Source organism: Taudactylus pleione, unplaced genomic scaffold (genome assembly GCF_031769625.1).
Source record: "Taudactylus pleione unplaced genomic scaffold, aTauple2 ptg000977l, whole genome shotgun sequence".
Lineage (NCBI taxonomy): Eukaryota > Metazoa > Chordata > Amphibia > Anura > Myobatrachidae > Taudactylus > Taudactylus pleione.
In genome coordinates, this window is record NW_028285378.1 from 1,451,693 (window position 1) to 1,474,240 (window position 22,548).

A 22,548-nucleotide genomic window follows, 5' to 3' on the forward strand; every position below is an offset into this window, starting at 1 on the left:
TTATTGGACTCGGGACAGCAAAGGATCTTCGTGACGGAGGACAAGATCTCTGCTTTACAGTCAAGGGTGCGCAGTTGTCTGCACAGCCGCCGGGTGTCCTTACACTCGGCGATGAGGTTACTGGGCTCCATGGTGTCGGTGTTCGACATGGTGGAATACGCCCAGTTTCACTCCAGACCTCTGCAGCACCTGATCCTGTCCAAGTGGAACGGGCTGCCTCAGTCTCTGAAGTTCCAGACGATTGTGCTCACCCCGGAGGTTCGCCTGTCCCTTGCGTGGTGGTTAAAGACGACCCACCTCAACAAGGAACGTCCGTTCTGGGTCCCAAATTGGGTCCTGTTGACAACGGACGCCAGTCTTCGGGGCTAGGGAGCAGTTTCGGGTCCACACTTGTTCCAGGGCAGGTGGACACCGACAGAAGCGGAGCTTCCAATAAATATCTTGGAACTCCGTGCGGTCTTCAATGCTCTCCTGCAGGCACAGCGGTTTCTCCAGGGTCACCCGTTGCAGGTCCAGTCGGACAACGCTACCACCGTGGCCTACATAAACTGGCAAGGAGGAACTCGCAGTCGGGCGGCTCTCGTAGAGGTCTCTCGGATCCTGGTTTGGGCGGAGCGCAATCTCTCGGCCATATCAGCGGTCTTCATCCCGGGAGTGCTAAATTGGGAGGCGGACTTTCTAAGTCGCCAGGACGTTCATCCAGGGGAATGGTCCCTTCACCCGGACGTTTTTCAACTACTGGTGGACAGGTGGGGTCTTCCAGAAATCGACCTCATGGCGTCCCGGCACAACAACAAGTTGCCGGTGTACGGGTCTCGCACAAGAGACGAAGGGGCGTCTCTGGTGGATGCTCTGTCCGTCCGGTGGACGTTCCGGTTCGCATACCTGTTCCCTCCGGTCTCCCTTCTTCCACGGGTAATCCGGAAATTCAAACAGGAAGGAGGGGCGCTCCTGTTGATAGCTCCCGCGTGGCCCAGACGGCACTGGTTCTCAGACCTTCAGGGTCTGTCCGTGGACAGTCCTCTGCGGTTGCCGCTACGACCGGACCTTCTGTCTCAGGGTCCTTGTCTTCACCCGGACCTGACTCTGCTGTCTTTGACGGCGTGGCTGTTGAGACGGCCATGCTGAGGTCCCGGGGGTTTTCCAGCTCTGTGGTGCGTACCATGTTACGAGCTCGGAAACCATCTTCCGCGAGGATATACCATCGCGTGTGGCATACGTTCTTCCAGTGGTGTCGACCGAGAGGTTATGCACCGCGGGAGTTTCGTCTGTCTCGGATTCTCGCCTTCCTGCAAGCGGGACTAGATCATGGGCTTCGCCTTGCTTCTTTGAAGGTACAGGTTTCGGCCCTATCTGTCTGGTTTCACCGTAGGATTGCTACAATCCCGGATGTGCGCACCTTTATGCAAGGTGTTCTCCGTATTCAGCCGCCCTTTGTTCCACCTGTGGCGCCTTGGGATTTGGCTGTGGTCCTGAGGGCTCTCCAAGGACCGCCGTTTGAACCACTGGGCTCAGTGGATATTAAATGGCTAACAGCTAAGACTGTTTTCCTTCTGGCTATTGCTTCGGCCAGACGTGTTTCTGAGTTAGGGGCTCTTTCTTGTAGACCCCCTTTCTTGGTTTTTCATGGGAACAGGGCAGTGCTCCGCACTCGGCCCGAGTTTCTTCCCAAAGTTGTTTCCCAGTTTCATGTTAACGAGGAAATAGTTGTTTCGGCCTTTAACTCACCGGGTCTTTCCGTGGGTGAGAGGCCTCTTTGGATGTTGTGCGGGCCTTAAGGACTTATGTTGACCGCACTTCTTCGTTTAGGAAGTCGGACGCTTTGTTTGTCCTCTATGGCTTCCGTAAAAAGGGTTGGCCTGCTTCAAAGCAAACTTTGGCAGCCTGGATCCGTATGGCTATTTCTGAAGCTTATCTTCATGAAGGCCTACCGGTCCCTCCTTCTCTGAAGGCTCATTCCACTAGGTCTGTGGGTCCTTCGTGGGCAACACGACGTGGTGCCTCGGCAGTTCAGATCTGCAAGGCTGCTACGTGGTCTTCTGTCCATACCTTCGTGAGGTATTACAGGTTTGACACCTTCGCCTCTCAGGATGCTTCCTTCGGGCGGCGGATTCTCCTTTCTGCACAGGAGCGTCCCCACCCTTAAAGGATACTGCTTTGGGACATCCCCAAGGTATCCTGTGGATACCCTATGGACCCTGAAGTAGAAAATATGAGATATGGTAAGAACTTACCCTTGTTATCTCTATTTCTACGAAGTCCATAGGGTTCCACAGGACTCCCGCCCTGTCGCACCTGTGCTGCAGATGGGCTTTGCTCTGGTCACCGGTTTTCCGTCTCCCTCTGGTGAGAATGTGATTCTTGTATGTGTCCAGATCTTTGTTCTCTCTCTTCCTTCTCCTCCTCCGGCCTGTGGCTTGGTAACTAACTGAGGTGCCTTGGCCCGGGGGCGGGGTATAGGAGGGGGACCTAGTGCATCCTGGGAGGCTGAAAGCTTAACTCTTTGGTGCCCTGCGACTGACGTCACACCTATACCCCCAAGGTATCCTGTGGAACCCTATGGACTTCGTAGAAATAGAGATAACAAGGGTAAGTTCTTACCATATCTCATATTTTCTCCATCTATTCCCCTTTCACTGTATATCCCCTAAATGTCCTCCTCCTCCGTCTACCCTTCCTGATTAACCCCCTTTTCCAACTATGCCTTCTCACTGTCCCTTCGTTGCTCTATTTAACCCCTTTACTGTCTGCCTCTCTTCAATGTTCGCCAACTCTGTTTAACCTGCCTCACTGTACACCTCATCTGTCTATCCTCCTTTGCTGCCCATCTCCACCGCTTACTCCCATTCACATTGACCGTCTCTTTCGTCTACCCTCCCTCTCTGCCCGCTTCCTCTATCTACCCCTCACCTTACTGTTTGTTTTTTCTGTCAGCCACACTCCTCACTGTCTTCCTCCATCGTTTACACCATCCTCAATGTCTGCTTCCTCTGCCCTTTACAAACTCACTTAATGTCTCCATCTACCCTCCTCACTGTCTGCCCTGTCTGCCTACACCCTCCTCACTGTCCACCTTTTACATCTACTACCCCTTTCACTGTCTGCCTTCTGCGTCTTCCTGCCTTCACTGTCTGTCTTCTCATCTACTTCGAACATCTGTATATTTCTCTTGCATCTTACCTCCCTCAATGTCTGCCTCCTCTTCTTACCTTTTCACTACTCATGTTCTCCATATGTCCCACTGCCTGTCTACTCTGTCAACCCCACTCATCATCTGCCTCCTCCAAATACATTTCCTTTTACCCGCCTTCTCCATCAACTCCCCTTTTCACTATTCGATTCCTTTTGTTTACCCTCTTCACTGTCTGCCTCTTCCGTCTACACCTTCCTCACTGTATACTGTCCTCGCTGTCTGCCTTCTTTGTCTATGTCCATCTCCTCTTCTTTTCTCCTCCTTGGCCTTCCCCCTCCATCGATTTTCCCCTCCACTGTCCACCTCCTACATCTGCCTTACTCACTTTCTGCTCCCTTCATCTATACCCACCTTTATTTGTATACTCCCCCTTTTACTGTCCGCCTTCTGCATCTACCCCACTTCACTGTCTGTCTTCTCCATTTACTCCTAACCTTACTGTCCGCTTTCTCCATTTACCTTCCTCTTTACTGTCTGTCTCATTCATCTGCCTGCATCCTCTGTCTACACCCATCCTCACTGTCCCCCTTGTGTGGCTTTCAGTCTATTGTCCCCGATATATATCGCCTATCTACCCTGTCACTGCTGACGTCTTCCCACTTCTTCCTCTCTGTTTACTTTTTCTACCTACTTCCTCACTTTCTCCCCTCTCTGTCTACACCTTCACTGTCTGCCACCTCTGTCTACCCTTCTCACTGTCCTCTTCCTCCTACTATCCCTCCTCATTGCCCCCCTTCACTGTGTCATTCTTTTTTTTTCTACCCCTCTCCGCGCTACCCGCCTCCTATATCTATCCCTCTCCTCGGTGTCTGTGTACTTTTTCTACTCTTACTTGCTACCTGCCTACTCCACCTCCCTCTGCTCCTCATTATCTTTTTTCCTTCTACTCCCCTCTTAATTTCCAACGTCTACCCTGCTTCACTGCCAGTCCACTTCTCTGTTTATCCACTTAACTGTGCTTCTCATTCTATCCCCCTCCTTACTGTCAACCACCATCTACCAGCCTGCTTCACCTCCCCTCCTTCCTCCTACATTGATCTTCCCTCACTATCTGTCTTTTTGTATACTTCGCTCACTATCCTCCAACCTCTGTCTACTCTGTCAAATGTCAGCCTCTTCCTAACCTCACTCTCATCCTTCTCAGTCTGCAAACCACCTTCCTCACTGTGCACCTTCTCAGTCCATCTATTTGTCTAACTCCTTTTACTGCCCACCTCCTCCAAACGATCCTCCTCACGCTGCTTCCTCCATCGACCTGTCCCTCCTTGTCTGCTGTCTTCCTCCTCCATCTATTATCCACTCTCCGTCTTCTCCATTTACCCCTCCCTTTAGGTCGTCCTCTACCTTCTTCCCCTCTTTCTGCTTGCTTTATCTCCATCTTTCAGTGTTCATCTTATTCATCACCTCTGCCCACGGTTGTCCACCTCCATGTGCCCCTTCCCCTCACTTTAAGTTTCACTGTGTCCTCCCCCTCAGGGTGCAGCGTCTGTAAGAAGATGATGCCAGCTTACCAACAGGCTGCCACTGAACTGAAAGGCACTTATGTGAGTAATTATGGCAAAGGCCTCATCTCTCTGCAGAGAACATGATTTAGGAAATGTTCCGGTTAATAGTGATCTTGAATGCAAACATAACAAAGGCATTTTTATAGACTCATGCTTAATATATATGCGTGTGTGTGTCTATGTATGTGTGTGTATATATATATATATATATATATATATATATATATATAGCAACGGACGCGGCACTCAGGGCTAATAAAAAGGAATGCACACACGCTGATGTATTCAACGTTTCATTCCTGACGAAATTCTATATCAGAATAAAACGTTGAATACATCAGCGTGTGTGCATTCCTTTTTATTAGCCCTGAGTGCCACGTCCGTTGTTATATACATATTGCTCCTTTGCATGACAAGGGCACCAGGCGCAGCTCACTGTGTTGTGTGAGTGCCAGACCATATTGGATTGTGTGTGTGTGTATGTATGTATTAGGGATGTGCAGGCTCGGATAGGTTCGAGTTTGCACGTGGAGTTCGGATTTTTCCCTCCAAAAAAACGGAACTCAGAACGAGGCAAAACGTCATCTTACATGGACGAACATCATCATTCCTGGACAAAAGACCAGGAATGATGATGTTCGTCCATGTAAGATGACGTTTTGCCTCGTTCTGAGTTCCGTTTTTTTGGAGGGAAAAATCCGAACTCCACGTGCAAACTCGAACCTATCCGAGCCTGCACATCCCTAGTATGTATGTATGTATATGTATATGTATATATGTATATATGTATGTATATATATATATATATATTAATCTATATCGGCCAAGTGTTGTGTTAAATCTAATTTGCAGATTAGATCAAGTTGGCAGAGTCTTACTGTTTTAAAATAAAGAATAAAGTACATTTTGCCATGTTAATGTGTGGGAATGATATGTCTGGCTGAACACAAGCTTCCTAAAAGCTGATAGGATTTATCTGTGTCCTTGTTTCAGTGCTTCCTATATGAAAATATAAATAGTATTTTCCCTAAAAAGAAAATATATTGGTCCATAGTCTATTCAAATTTAATGACAGGTCCATTGTGAACCTTATGTGTATTCAGCACCTTGGGGGGTACTTTATTACTGATGGTGTTTTGGTTATGGGACTACCAGAATGGCCATTAGTTGTTGTGCAGAGAGACTGATCTCATGTGACGTGTGCACAAGAAGAAGTGTAAAGTGTCCCTGCTGGCGGACTTTAAATTATTCTCTTACCACAACATGACAGCGGCACTGGTTGTAATGTAACAATGGTTATGTCCACATTAGGATCAGCAAGATTCATGTACGTGTGTATATAGCAGACAAAATAGGCGGCACTCGGAGATTCCATATAGTGGTAAAAGAAGACAGACACTCTTTATTATTGTAACGTTTAATCGAGGAGGGAAACTGAGCAAGCCTAGTGTATTCACTTAATGTACTTCAACTGAGTGTGTGCCTTTATTTTAAATATATATTATACACACGTTGGTTAGACTGCACACGGGACCAAACTGTACATCAACTTTGGGGTGCTCCAATTAAAGGCATATATATCCCAGTACATAGAAAAATCAAAGGAAAAGGGCACTCACCAGGCGTCATTCAAAAATAGATTTCTTTTTATTTCAACTTACAACCATATGTGTCGACGTTTCGGTCCACCAGGACCTTTGTCAAGACCCAACAAAAGAGAACTGCACAGATGCCACCAAAGACCATAACCCCCTTCCCCACAGAGCCAGTTTAAATGCACTCCATAATTGTCAATGCATTACACCTGGGACACCAGGCCAGTGCACACCAGAAATGACATAAGAAACTAATGAATATCATTATCATAGATGCCACCCATCTCACCATTTTATGGGTCACATCCACTGCACCTAGCCGACTAACCTGTCAGTGAATGATGGACACAAGGACACTCCAGTGTCCAAAACTACGCTACTGAACTCAATTTATACAGCGAAACCGGAAGTACCATTGCTTCCACCTCGTGGAGCGCACAGTACCCGGAAGTCGCGCAGGATCTCGAACGACTATAGGCACTGCTGAACTATCCACAACAGCACAGCATGCTGGCCGCTGTGGACATCCAGCGTATCGGCAGGCAACCCACTGCAGTAACTGCTAATAGAGGTTCATACTTAAGCACATTAGTGGGCAGTGACACATGACCAGTAACCCATCATATCTACTATCCAGCAAAACTGCTGACAGGCATTGTGACAATTAAGCTGTGCATTAAACCGGCTCTATTGGAACACACTTACAGTCTCATAATGTGTGGACCAATTAAACCCATTAATATACTAAAGGCAAAAAAACAACATTAACAATGAATCAAAGACTTAAAAAATAAAATTAAAAACATGTGCAAAACACCCAAAAGTAAGTAAAATGTAAACATAAATAAACAAATGACTCATCAATGTAATTACTCAAGTATGCTCAAATGTAGATTCCGTAAACATAGGCTCTACTCGAGCACAAGACTAAAAAATAAAATATACACTATATCTCCCTACTTAATCACCGCAAGAATATATGTACGGATGGTGTTCATTTAATCCGCGGGGAGAAACGGTGTCCAAGTAAATAATCCAGCATGCCTCGTATTTTTTTAGTAACAATTCTCTATTACCTCCTCTTTGTGGTTTGGGGACATGATCAATCAACATGCAGCGTAATGTTGAGAGTGGATGACTCAATTCAACAAAATGTTTTGCCACAGGTTTATCTGAAATGGAACTTTGCAATGCCGCACATATGGAAGATCGATGGTTTGCCATCCTCTCTTTGAAGCATCTAGTCGTCATCCCGATGTAGTACAGCCCACACGGGCAAATGAGAATATAAACTACGTAGTCCATAGTGCACAATAGCTTATGCTTGATTTGTATCTTTTTACCACTGTGCGGATGTGAGAAACTTGTACCAGCAGTCATTGACCTGCACATGATGCAATTCGCACACTTGAAGCAACCCGGCTTAGCACCAGCTAGCCAATGCGTTTGATTAGTACCTGGTTGTCTTGTAGGTCGTAGCAATAGTTGTCGTAGACTCGGGCCCCTCCTGTAGGCCATCATTGGGGGTTTCTTACTGACTTTATCAAAAGCTTTGTCAGTGGATATTATACTACAATGCCTTTGGATTGCTTTCTTGGTCCATTGTGCTTATAAATCATACGTACTGGTATATAGCATGCGGGTGGGATCTAGGACTGTCTTAGTGGTAGCTTGTGCATGGTTGAGTCGGGCCTTCTTCAAACATCTACGGATAGTCTCCGGCTTATACTCTCTCTCATAGAACCGTCCACTCATTTCTTCAAGTTGTCTCTCTGTATTATCTGTTAGTGTGTTGTTACGGAGTACTCACATAAATTTCGAGATTGGGAGGCTCTCCTTGAGGTTACTTGGTTGGTGGCTAGAGGAGTGCAATAATGTATTGCGGTCGGTGCTTTTACGATCTAGTGTAGAGTGCAATTGATTATTCTTAAAAAAGATTGTGACATCGAGAAAATTAATTGCTTCCTTTTCAAGTTGAGGCGTAAAGCGTATTGGGCTATCAAGCACATTGAGGCTGATAACCATCGCATGGAATTCGGCTTCGGTACCATTCCAATTTAAGAAAAGATCATCGATATAATGTTTGTAATATCAGATGTTATTCCCAAAAATGCTCAAAAGATATTCACGCTCTTATTGATCCATATACAGGTTCGAATCCATTGCCATCCCCGCTACCTGCATATAGTAGTCACTCCCATATGCAAAATGTTTTTTTCTGAAAACCAATTCAGCCAATTGAAGCAAAAACGTAATAGGGGGTCAATTATGCATACCAGTATTCAACGTGGATTTCAAGACCTCCAGACCACCATATTGGGATATGACCGGGTACAATGATGTAACGTCCATCGTAGCCAGCCACATGTCACTTGTCAGGTCTTCTAATGGCAATGTTTTATCAAGAAAATCAGCCGTATCTCGGCTATAACTACCCATTCCAGTGACATGTGGCTGCAAAAAGGTATCGATGAACATCGCAAGCGGTTGTAATATAGATCCCTTCGCCGAGATATTCAGGAGGCCCAGGCGGATCTACCAGTGACTTATGCACTTTCAGTAGTGTATATATAATTGGACAAATGGGATATTCCACTTTTAAGAAGGAAGCTATCCCATTATCCAACCACCTATGATGGACCGCCAGATCAATCGCTGCATCAACTTGTTTTTTAATCTCATGTATGGGGTTGCGAATCACTTTCAGGTAGGTGCTACTGTCATCCAGTTGGCGTTGCACCTCAGTCATAAACCGACCAGTGTTGGATGACCACTGCACCACCCTTATCCGCCTGTCTTATTATGATATCAGCATTACGTATAAGTGCCTGTAGCGCTTGCCTTTGAGCTTGATTTAAATTGTCGTATCTCTTATAAGTATACATAGTCAAATCCTGCTCAACCATGCGTAAAAATGTTCTGATTCTGGAATTGGAAGTCTGCGGGTCAAATGTACTCGGTGCCCAAAACACTGACTGTATCAGAACTTATACTGATCTATTGACCAATTAAATCGATAATTTTTTACTGTGGGTACAAATGACAGTCCCAGAGACAGTACCTCAGTTTCTGCTGGAGACAAGGGCTTACTGGAGAGGTTATATATAGGTACTAATTCGCTTGGCGTCACCGTCCTCGCCTTCTTGTTCGCGCTCTCTCCTAATGCGGTACCTAGATCGGTGTCTAACGTAGGGACCGCTATCTCCCTGTGGCCTCTCCCTAATAAAGGAACCCCACTAGGTGGCTTATGCCCACCTATCTCACTCTCTGAGTTGGATTGAGAGGAAGACGTATCGTAGCGTAACGATGCCCTATATCTTTTTTGTGTAAACCTAAACCTCGTAGAAATATTAATGCCATTAACCTTCAACGACTATCTACCTCTCTACAACAACAACTTTCACCAATTTCTACATTCACTTCTCCTGAGACTGCTGCATCACACCTAAACCAGATTCTTGAAAAAGCCCTCGATGAAGTAGCTCCAGCTACCCATCACACACCACGTAGAGTTAGACGTCAACCGTGGCATTCTAGCTTAACAAGGCATCTACAAAAACTCTCGCGTAAAGTTGAACGTCAGTGGCGAAAGTCTCATACTGTAAGTGACTTCCTCACATATAAGACTATCTACTACTCTTATCGTACTGCTCTGGACACTGCCAAACAAACATATTTCCAATCTCTAATCTCTGCTCAAGCTTCTAACCCCAAGCGACTTTTTAATACATTTAAACTGCTTCTTACCCCTCCATCACCCAAATCACCATCTGTATTGCAACATGCAATGATTACTCCCATTCTGAAAAAAACAAAATTCTGACCCTAATACTCTCTCAAATTACCGTCCTATCTCCCAGCTCCCATGCCCCTCCAAGCTACTTGAGAGACTTGTCTACACCCGCCTCACACACTTTCTTAACTCACACAACTTATTGGACCCACTTCAGTCTGGCTTTCATTCCCAACACTCCACAGAGACAGCACTGACTAAGGTAGTAAATGATCTGGTCACTGCCAAGGCTAAAGGTCATTACTCACTCCTACTTCTTCTAGATCTCTCTGCTGCTTTTGACACTGTTGACCACTCTCTTCTCATACAAACACTGCAATCCCTAGGTCTTAAGGACACAGCTCTTTCTTGGTTTTCTTCCTACCTATCTGATCGCTCTTTTACTGTTCGTTTTTCTGATTCTGCCTCCTCTTCACTACCTCTATCAGTTGGAGTACCGCAAATCTATACCACCTCTCTTGGCAAACTAATCCGCTCTTTTGGATTTCAGTACCATCTGTATGCGGATGATACTCAAATCTACCTATCCTCTCCAGATTTATCTCCGTCTGTATTGGTCCGTTTCACTGAATGTCTTTCTGCCATTTCATCTAGGATGTCATCTCGCCACCTGAAACTTAATATTTCTAAAGCAGAATTAATTATGTTTCCACCGGCCAATAACAGTTACCAACCTGATCTCTCTATCACTGTTGATACCTCGACCATCCACCCCGCCCCACAAGCTCGCTGCTTTGGTGTCATCCTTGACTCTGAACTGTCCTTTGTTCCCCATATTCAATCTGTCTCAAAATCATGTTACATACATTTAAAAAACATATCCAAAATTCGACCATATCTCACACAAGACATTGCAAAAACTCTAATCCATGCACTTATTATTTCCCGCATTGACTATTGCAATAGCCTCCTTACTGGTCTTCCCAAAAACAGGCTATCACCATTACAATCCATTAGGCTTATCTTCCTTGCGAAACGTTCTTCTTCTGCTGCCCCGCTCTGTCAGTCCCTCCATTGGTTGCCGGTTTTCTACCGTATTCAATAAAAAATACTTTCACTTACACATAAGGCTATTAACCAAACCACACCAACATACAGCTCTTCACTCATCTCAAAATATCTCCCAACCCGACCTCTCCGCTCAGCACAAGATCTGCGTCTCTCATCCCCATGCATTACTTGCTCCCATTCACGGTTACAGGACTTTCTTCGCGCTGCACCCACTCTATGGAATAACCTACCTCGCACAATAAGACTTTCCTCTAGTCTCCAATCCTTCAAGCGTTCCCTGAAAACTCACCTCTTCAGGCAAGCTTATCAGATTCCAGAACCTCCCACATAACCTTCATAGCTTCCATATCTAATTACATCCCCTTTTACAGTCCACACACAATCTCACACATCGTCTTTCTCTCACATCCTCATGACATTTGGTCGATATTCCTGTGTGACTGGATCATGCAGCCAACTAAGAAACTGTGCATTCTGGCTGGACCAAAATGCAATATATAGCACCTATCCTTGTGTATCAATGCCTATTTCCCTTAAGATTGTAAGCTTGCAAGCAGGGCCTTCCTACCTATATATCTGTTTTTTTATTACCCAGTTTTGTTCTATTAATGTTCCAATTGTAAAGCGCAACGGAATATGCTGCGCTATATAAGAAACTGTTAATAATAAATAAATAAATAATAAATGGTCTGCGGGTGTTAGTATCGCCGCGCAGCCACCTATATACCTGGTGATTCGCAGTTCTCTTTTGTTGGGTCTTGACAAAGGTCCTGGTGGACCGAAACGTTGACACATATGGTTGTGAGTTGAAATAAAAAGAAATATATTTCTGCATGAAGCCTGGTGAGTGCCCTTTTTCTTCGATTTTTCTATGTAATGGGCTGTATGCCTTTAATTGGAGCACCCCAAAGTTGATGTACAGTTTGGTCCAGCGTGCAGTCTAACCAACGAATAGATTTAGGGGCTACATCAGACAGTGTGGTTTCCTTAAGACTGGCACCTGCCCCGTGTGGAACAATAAGAAGCATTATTTAGTTTGAGGATATATACTCAATGAGACTTGCATGCATCCCCAAGGACTAAGGAACCCTTTTTCCACACATATGGATTCCCATTATTGTTTTTAAACAAATTTAAATTGAGGCTGTTGAACCAGTATCGCCTATACATATTAAGTGTTTTTTGACAATTTCTACACATTTTGAATCCTGTATTTACTTTGATGATATGATCGTGAACATAGTTTCCATATGAATTGATGACTTTGATATTGTGCTGCACAGTTGTATTTGTCGACTATGTGGGTGTGCTTTAGTTATTATTATCATTATTATAATTTATTTATATGGCGCCACAAGTGTTCCGCAGCGCCTTACAAAGTACATGAACAAATAAGTAACCAGTGACTTACAATACAAAGCAGGACATGGACATGTATAATAAACATTGCTATATTAGCAACCTTTACGCCCACATAATCAGCCGAGTGTTGGTTGCCCTAGTGGGGAGTAAGAGATAAATTAAATTACAGTAGTGAGAAGCACAAGAGGGTAGAGGGCCCTGCTCGAAAGATCTTACATTCTTTAAGGGAGGGGCAGACGAACAGGATTGTCACAGATGGGGTAGGCGGGGAGGAAAGAAGATGTAGCAGCAAGTTAGGATGAGAGCTGGAAATATGTTTTAGATGGAAACGACAGGACTGTGAGAAGATGATCATATCAGTCTTAGACATATTAAGTTTAAGAAATCGCTGGGACATCCAGGAAGATATAGCAGAGAAACAGTTGGAGATACGAGTGAGGAGAGAGGGAGAGATGTCAGGGGAGGAAAGGTAGATCTGAGTATCATCAGCATAGAGATGATAATGGAGGTCAAAAGAGCAGATGAGTTTACCTAGAGAGGACGTATAGAGAGAGAATAGGAGAAGTACAAGAACAGAACCTTGGGGAACACCTACTGTAAGCGGCTGTGGTGGGGAGGAGTTGTTGTGAGAGGAAACAGAGAAGGAGCGGTCAGAGAGGTAAGAGGACAGCCAGGAGAGAGCAGTGTCACGTAGACCAAGGGAGTTAAGGATATGCAGCAGTAGAGGGTGGTCCACAGTGTCAAAAGCAGCAGAGAGGTCAAGGAGAATGAGCAGGGAGTAGTGGACCTTGGATTTGGCAGCAAAGAGGTCATTGCTGACTTTTGTTTCAGTGGAGTGGAGCGAACGGAAGCCAGACTGAAAAGGGTCAAGGAGGGAGTGGGAGGAAAATGTGGTGAGGCGGTTGTAGACAATATGTTCAAGGAGTTTGGAGGCAAAAGGGAGGAGAGAGATTGATCGGTAGTTAGTTCAAGGTTAGGTTTTTTAAGAATGGGAGAGACAAGGGCATGCTTGAATGCAGAAGGAACAGTGCCAGAAGAGAGGGAGAGATTAAGGAGGTGGGCAAGATGGGAGCAGGCAGAAGAAGAGAGGTAGCGGAGGAGGCGGGAGGGTATAGGGTGGAGGGGAGAGATGGAAGGGGGGGAGGACTGGATAAGGGCCTTAACTTCCTCTCCAGTCACAATGGTGAAGGATGTTAGAGTCAGTAAAATGGATGGGGAGGGGAGATCCAAGAAAGGAGGAGGTGGAGAGCTGGAAGACTGGTTGGATGTGATGTCCTGAAGTATGGAATCAATTTTAGATGTAAAATAGGTAGCAAAGTCAGTGGCAGAGAGCAAGGAGGGGAGACGAGGACAGAGGAGGGAGTTGAAGGTGGAACAGAGACACTGGGGATTTGAGGACTGGGAGGAGATGAGATTCTTGAAATATGACTGTTTAGAGAGGGAAAGGGCAGCACTGTAGGATGACAGCATGAATTTGTAATGGAGAAAATCTGCCACTGTCGCTCGGCGGTTCGTGAACATTTTTGCAGTGGATTTGCGAGGGTGAGTAGTGATCGCTGGAGCAACAGAGTCAAGAGCAGAAGTAAGGGAGGCATTGTATAGGGAAGCAGCTTGTTCAGCGCAGGAGAAAGAGAGGATAGGGGAGAGAAGCGAGTCAAGTAGGGAAGAAAAGAAAGCAGTGTCGATAGCTTCAATGTTACGTTTAGTGATGGCTCTGGGAGGTAGAGGAGGGGAAAGAGAGAGGGATAGGTTAAAAGAGAGAAGGTGATAGTCAGAGAGGGGGAATGGGGAATTGGAGTAGGCAGAAATATCACAACGGTGAGTGAATACTAGATCGAGCAAATGCCCACTATGCATGGGAGGGTTAGAAGGTCCATTGGGAGAGGCCAATTGAGGAAGTGAGGGTGAGTAGTTTGGAGGTAGCGGATTCTGTGGGGATATCAATTGGAATATTGAAGTCACCTAGGATAATAGAGGGAAGGTCTGAGGAAAGAAAGTGAGTCAGCCAGGAAGCAAAGTTGTCAAGGAACTTGGAGGGAGGCTGGGAGGACGGTAGATGACAGCTACTCTGAGGTGTACCGGTTGGAAGTGGCGTATAGCATGAACTTCAAATGTGGAGAATGTAAGGGATTGTTCTGAGGGTATAAGTTGGTATGAGTAACCAGGGGATAGAAGGACCCCAACACCACCCCTATGGCGACCCTCAGGCCTGGGGGTGCGGGAGAAAGTGAGGCCCCCATAGGAGAGAGCTGCAGGAGAAGTGGTGTCAGAGGGTAAAATCCAGGTTTCAGTAATGGCAAGGAGTTTCAGGGAGTTGGAGATGAAAAGGTCATGGGTGGGGGCCAGTATGTTACAGACTGATCTGGCATTCCAGAGGGCACAGGATAGATTGACAGAGTTGATAAAAGAAATGTGAATGAGATTGTCAGGGTTGCTATAGCGTGGAGAGGATGTTACTTTGGGAGACAGAGGTGAATGGCGTAGCCCGTGAAACCCTGCTGTGAGAACAGCGCACTCCGGGTCACGATGACCTGAAGTGTGCTGCTAGCCGGCCGATTGGTCCGGCTTCAGTGGCGCTTGGAGATGACATCATCTCCAAGCGACCACTTTCACTCCGCAAAAGCCGGGTCTATGCAGACCCGACTGCGGTGTGAGCGGCGCTGACTCTGGAATATCCCGAGTCAGCGCCGGCAAAATTCCGGGTCTGATCCGGATAGGAACTTTGTTCCAACTCCGGGTCAGACCCGGAATTTATGTGGAAAAGGGGTATAACAAGGAAACAAAAACCCCACAAACATCAAACTAATATACTGTGCAGTAATATGCTAAATAACATTGCTTATCAGCAAAAGTCTGAGACTTGTAGTCCGTTACCTAAGTTCTCAGGCTGGCCAATATATATTCAGCATAGCAAAAGTCTAAGACTTGTAGTCCGTTACCTGCAGATGACAAGAATAAAAAGGATGCGTCAATTCACCAGCAGAAATAGCAGTAGATCTAATTAATAACGCCGGTCTAACGCCAGTATTAATCTTAAATTGCACTTTTGATTTGTGCACTTCTGATATAGGGCACTTCCAGCCTACTAATGACCAATATGTAGGAGACCTGGCATGTTAATTTACTGATTACTCACAAGCCCAGCACCCTCCCACTAATATGGCTAGCAATAAATTGAGTAAAACAAACAAACAGAACATACCACTAGGCTAATATCAGGCTCAATGAGCTATGAATACCTAATAACCTATATACCCAAATATCGTTAATTAGCGTTGCAAGTTGCACAAGAAATAATTGCTTTCCAGACTTTGAGTGTGATTCCAAAGCACAAAAAGTTTTTATTACAATAAGAGTATTACGCCCTTTGATCTAAACAATGAGCGCAAAGGATTATTAAATACATAAGGTACAGTCGATAGATACGCAAGCGCACCGGTCCCAGATACAGTCATCAATCCTGAGGTCTGTGGTCATCCATGAGAATGGCTACTAACTGGGACCGGGACACAGGCTATATACCCTAACAAATCATGATAACAACAATGTAGACAGACAAACATCATTCCATTGGTTCTTGGTCTTTGTAGTATGCTGTAGTTCATAGGACAGTTCACTAGGGGTATGTCCCAATTCTCCAGATTACATTGTTTTTCTTTAATTGATTTAAACTAGATAGAGACACTACATTACAGTGTATACATTCTAACCAATAATTTCCTATATTCCATAACCATCGAACGCAAGAAGCGACTCCCTCGCTGATAGATTCAGATATCTGGAAATAAACAGTGTGTCAGTTTAGTACCAAACATGCCATGTCTATCATGTTGTATACCATTAATATCAAATACATACATTTTACATCATAATTAATAACTTTAATATAAACCATAATGTGCAGGAACCTTTTATGAGTGCGTGTATATTTATGGTTATATGCAAGTTTGCGTTGTGTGTCTACATGCAGTGTAAAAAGGTGCGCTGTATGTGTTTCTATTTACAATAGCAACTGTATATATGTATGCATGCATTGTGGATACACATGCGATCGTTTTAAGTGAATATATACATTATATATATATATATAGTCAGGTGCATAAATATTGGGACATTGACAGAAATTTCATATTTTGGCCATCTATTCACCACCACAATGGCTTTGAAATGAAACAAACAAGACGTGCTTTAACTGCAGACTTTCAGATTTAATTTGAGGGTAATTACATCCAAATCAGGAGAACGGTGTAGGAATTAGAACGGTTTCTAACTGTGCCTCCCACTTTTTATAGGGCTAAAAGTAATGGGACTATCAACTCAAAAGCTATTTCATGGACAGGTGTGGGCTTTTCCCTCGTTATTTCATTATCAATTAATCAGGTAAAAGGTCTGGAGTTGATTCTAGGTGTGACATTTGCATTTGGAATCAGTTGCTGTTGACTCTCAATATGAGATTCAAAGAGCTGTCACTATCAGTGAAGCAATCAGAGAAATAGCAAAAACATTAGGTGTGGCCAAATCAACTGTTTGGAACATTCTTAAAAAGAAAGAATGCATCGGAGAGCTCAGCAACACCAAAAGACCCGGAAGACCACGGAAAACAACTGTGGTGGATGACAGAAGATTTATTTCCCTGGTGAAGAAAAACCTCTTCACAACAGTTGGCCAAATCAAGAACACTCTCCAGGAAGTAGGTGTGTATGTGTCAAAGTCAACAATCAAGAGAAGACTTCACAAAAGTGAATATAGAGAGTTCACCACAAGATGTAAACCATTGGTGAGTCTCAAAAACAGGAAGACCAGAATAGAGTTTGCCAAACAGCATCTAAAAAAAGCCATTACAGTTCTGGAACAACATCCTATGGACAGATGAGACAAAGATCAACTTGTACCAGAGTGATGGGAAGAGAAGAGTATGGAGAAGGAAAGGAACTGCTCATGATCCAAAACATACCACCTCATCAGTGAAGCATGGTGGTGGTAGTGTCATGGCGTGGGCATGTATGGCTGCCAATGGAACTGGTTCCCTTGTATTTATTGATGATGTGACTGCTGACAAAAGCAGCAGAATGAATTCTGAAGTGTTTCGGGCAATATTATATGCTCATATTCAGTCAAATGCTTCAGAACTCATTGGACGGCGCTTCACAGTGCAGATGGACAATGACCCGAAGCATACTGCAAAAGCAACCAAAGAGTTTTTTAAGGCTAAAAAGTGGAATGTTATGCAATGGCCAAGTCAATCCCCTGACCTGAATCCGATTTAGCATTCATTTCACTTGATGAAGACAAAACTGAAGGGAAAATGCCCCAAGAACAAGCAGGAACTGAAGACATTTGCAGTAGAGGCCTGGCAGAGCATCACCAGGGATGAAACCCAGCGTCTGGTGATGTCTATGCATTCCAGACTTCAGGCTGTAATTGCCTGCAAAGGATTTGTAACAAAGTATTAAAAAGTGAAAGTTAGATATAGGATTGTTTAGTTTGTCCCATTACTTTTGACCCCTTAAAAAGTGGGAGGCACATATAGAAACCGTTGTAATTCCTACACTGTTCACCTGATTTGGATGTAATTACCCTCAAATTAAATCTGAAAGTCTGCAGTTAAAGCACATCTTGTTTGTTTCATTTCAAAGCCAATGTGGTGGTGAATAGAGGCCAACATTTCTGTCAATGTCCCAATATTTATGCACCTGACTGTGTGTGTGTGTGTGTGTATATAAATGTGTATATATATATAAATGTGTGTATATATATATATATATATATATACACATACATACATACATACATACATACATACAGCTTCAAACAGTCACTGGCTACTATCAATATTACTTCTGTCTGAGCTAAAAAAATTACAGACAATGGAGTTTGTCCTGTTCATAGATGGAGCAAGCTTTGGCAAACAGTCTGACAATTTTAACAATAGGCTTTCCTATGTTTATCCAGAATACAATTGTTAGTTCTACTTAACCACATCAGCATTGTTAACTATAGCTAAACGTCTGACCATTGTTTCCAAATCCACATTCAGAACTCTCCTTCTGAGTATATCAGTGTCTGTGTTATACTTCAATTGTCACAGGCACACTGTATCTGTATGCGGAGCAAACACTCACAGTATCTTTGTGTATTCTTAATTATTTGTCACAAACATGTCCAGAAGACTCGTCTGTCATCACTGAATATATGAAGTCTTTAAAAATATGTAATTATATATTTGTATTCGTGCGCATTTATTATATAAAGACTTTAACAGTGTGTAGTAATACGGCAGATGTGCACAACGCTAAAATAGCGCTGTTCACAATGATATACTGACTACGCCAGATGGCGTCGTCCAGACAACGCAAACATGGCGTCTTCAGATATTCATTTTGCAATTTAGGTCTCAGCCAACCATCCGGCTTCGACAGTCCACCCTTTGATAGCAAACAATACGCTATCACACTGATCTTAACCTGTTGTAGTCATGCATGATAATGGATTATTTATGATTATACTCCGTGTGACACAAGTAGGTCACTGAACCGTTAAATAATGCGTTTCAAGAAGGTAGAACAACCCTTATACGCCATCTGCGGATCTATAGGTATCATTGCTGGGATGTGGGATCTCAAAATAACCTTAATAATACATCTATGAATAACCACACAATTTCATATTTAATCATCTGATGGTACTCTCTAATTCAAGGTTGTAATACAGTTCTTCCTTGACCTTGGTATCCATAATATCATTGCTCACCACCATCATCTCGGTTTCTCTGTTCGCCCTTGTACATTTTCCACACTTCAATACATTAGGAACACACCTGACACACAAGCCAATTACTAAGATGACGATCAGTATAAGGATCAGGAGTTTACCCACAATAGCAACCAGTACCTGGACCCATTCTCCTAGACTGGAGAACCATTTCACATGGTTCAACCTTTTCCTCAACTTCAATCAATGAACATTATGGTTCTTCCGAAATTCCCATTTTAACTGCAGAATTTCATCCATCTTCCAGTCTATCACCTCCCTGGGGTCACTAGTGTTATCAGTGATATACGTGCAGCACTTGACACCAAATTGGGTGGCCAAAGTTACACTGTACCCTCCAGTGACAGTTGTTAAATAATTTAACACTAGCCTATGTTGCACAAGTTCTTTCTTATAAGCTTGTAACTCCCTACCGGTATACGTGAATGTGTCATCATACATCTCGGTGATATTATCTATTACTTTAGCAAGGTCTTGAATATATCTGAAATTTAGAGTACCCCGAACGATCCTGGTGGGAACCAATGCTACTAAAACTTGAAGCCAGTTGTTTCACTAATCAACTGTGTGGCTGTATGTACATCACCAGGTATCATATTTCTTTTGTCTGTGTGTTCATACTGTGTATGAAGATATGGCGATGGTGTGTGTTTTTATGGATACCAAGCATTTCATCATGTGTAAGGGTCATAACCTCTGGGAGTACCCTTCCCAAATAGCATAAACCTTCGGAACTCGGAGAGAGCCACTTATACGCTTTCCTTCCACATATAAAATACACATCATCTGGGAGTACATAAGGGATAGAATGCATCATTATCATCAGGCACAATTCTCTAACAAGTAATCCTACTCCAGATTTCCCATTTGACTAATACATGTTTTAGGTTGTACAATACCTGCACAGTACCCTTCTGGTACTCTGCCAACCATTACCTTGGTGGGACTAAGTGTATATCTATACCGGAAGTGTCTCCCACCTAGTCTAATGGAGCGTAAAGTTCAAAATTGATAGGTTCATTATCAGCTCTTAATGAGAAGGTCATAGTCTGGTTATTCCCAGTCACCTCCCAACTTCCTGGTTTGTTGGAGTTGGTGGTGTTTAAACATAAAAGTGATCTATCTACTTGGTACTGGTGGAGCTTAAAATGGGGTGGTTTGGACGTAAGAAATTTTCCATCCAGTGCATCCCTTCTTTGCAGTTCTACAACCTCAGAGACATTCAATGGGAATGGCACTAACCCTACATTATGCTGTCCCTGAGGCACGTGAGAGCACACCCAACAGTCAGTTTGGTTTAAAACTTTGCCCACCATGGTATGATAATCCTCCTAAAAGGATACCCACCCCAAGACGGGTTATACTTAGGCTGACACCGCTGGATGCATCTCTCATTGACTAGGGACCCACAAAACTCACAAATACAATAGTCCTCAGACAATAGACATTCACACTGTCTCCGAGTTTCCAAAACAACAGATCTCTTAGCAATTACTGTACTGGGTTTGGTCAGATGCTCCCCCGATTGGTTTTGTACTCCTTTTGCCGACTCCACTCCATCAATATCACCATCGACCTCTCTCTCCATCATCTGTCCACCGTTACAGAAACAGGACCCCCCGAACCAAACAAGGATCATGAGAACTGTGGAAGAAAGTAAGAACACAAACCCAGCCCACAACTCCATTGCTGGAACAGTGGGCTGCAAATTTCCCTAGCTCAGGTTATCTCACGGCAGTCTTTAACTCTCCCTGAACAAGATCGCGATTGACAGGTCTACGTTATCTGCCTCGACTCTGCCTTGTACCTCCACCGGTTGCTTGACCTTTCTGCAGTGAGTGGAATGGACCCAGGTATCTCTCTCTGCCACTTTCAAGGTTGTCGTACTTGTTAGCAACACTTGAACCTGAACGTAAGAAATTTCTGATCATAACAAATTCTCCAGGTTAGACATCATGACAGTTTGTTTCTGGCATATCAGGTGACAACAATTTCAGTTTCTGCTGCTGCTCTTTCAACTGTTTACTCATTGTTATAAGATACTTCACAGTAACCGCATTGTTACTCTTCAAATATTCCTGTGGACTTATTCAAGTGAGGTTGTCTACCAAACAGTATCTCAAAGGGGGACAGATTAAGAGGGGGTCTTGGAGTTGTCCTGATGCTATGAAGGACTAGCGGTAATGGTTCTGGCCATCCCAGTCCAGTTTCTGTCATGATCTTACTCAATGTATTCTTAATAGTACCATTTACCCTCTCCACCTTGGCACTGGCCTGAGGTCAGTAGGGGCTGTGAAGTTTACTATTAATACCCATCAACTTACACATACTCTGGAAGACATCACCTGTGAAATGAGTACCCCTATGACTTTCAATCATTCTAGGGATACCGTATCTGCATACAAACTCCTGTACAATCTTTTTAGCAGTGAACACAGCAGTATTAGTGGCAGCTGGATATGCCTCTACTCAATTAGAAAACACATCTGTGCAAACTAGTACATATTTCAAATTCCTGCAGGGTGGTAATTGGATGAAATCAATTTGTATTACCTGAAAAGGTCCGTCTGTCGGAGGGATGTGAGATGGCTCGGTTGGTATTGTTTTTCCAACGTTCTTCCTCAAGCATGTCAAGCAGGACATTGCCCTCTTTTCAGCTTGAGAAGAGAAACTTGGTGCACACCAATACGCCCTGACCAACTTGCATATACCTTGCTTTCCCAGGTGAGTCAGACCGTACGCTGCCTCAGCCAAGCTTGGGTAATATGCCTTGGGTGCCACCGGCTTACCTTGTCCATCTCTCCAGAGTCCAGAGGACTCTTTGCCACATCTCTTGGATCTCCAGACTGCCTTTTCCTGAATGGAACACAAATTTTGCATCTTAGTTAATTTGTGCATATCAATCATTTCAAACATCATCATTTGGTTAATTGGCATGTTCACTGTTAATCCTGCTGCCCATTTGGCAGCTTTGTCTGCCCTGTTATTGCCCAGTGACACCGGATCGTCCTCACATGTATGGGCTTTACACTTAATGACGGCCACTGCCTTTGGTTTCTGAATCGCTGTCAACAGTCCTTCTATGTGGTATGAATGTGCTACTGGTGTACCTGCTGCTGTCATAAAATTTCGAAGACGCCAAAGAGCACTAAAATCATGTACTACCCCTAAGGCGTACCTAGAGTCAGTGTAGATATTAGCAGATTTGCCTTTTGCTAATTCACATGCTCTTCTTAGTGCCACCAGCTCCGCCACTTGGGCCGAGTGAGGTGGACCAAGGGGTTCGGCTTCTATGAAGTCTTCGTCATTTACAACAGC

General features: G+C 44.2%; 1 protein-coding gene across 1 annotated transcript in view; it reads left to right on the forward strand.

The window, feature by feature from the left end:
* PDIA5 (protein disulfide isomerase family A member 5) overlaps positions 1-22,548 on the forward strand; it is a 168,362-nt gene that overhangs the window by 35,647 nt on the left and 110,167 nt on the right. The window contains exon 8 of the mRNA XM_088460758.1: positions 4,670-4,737. Within this exon, the coding sequence (XP_088316884.1) occupies positions 4,670-4,737 (68 nt within the window). The remainder of the gene's footprint in view (positions 1-4,669; positions 4,738-22,548) is intronic.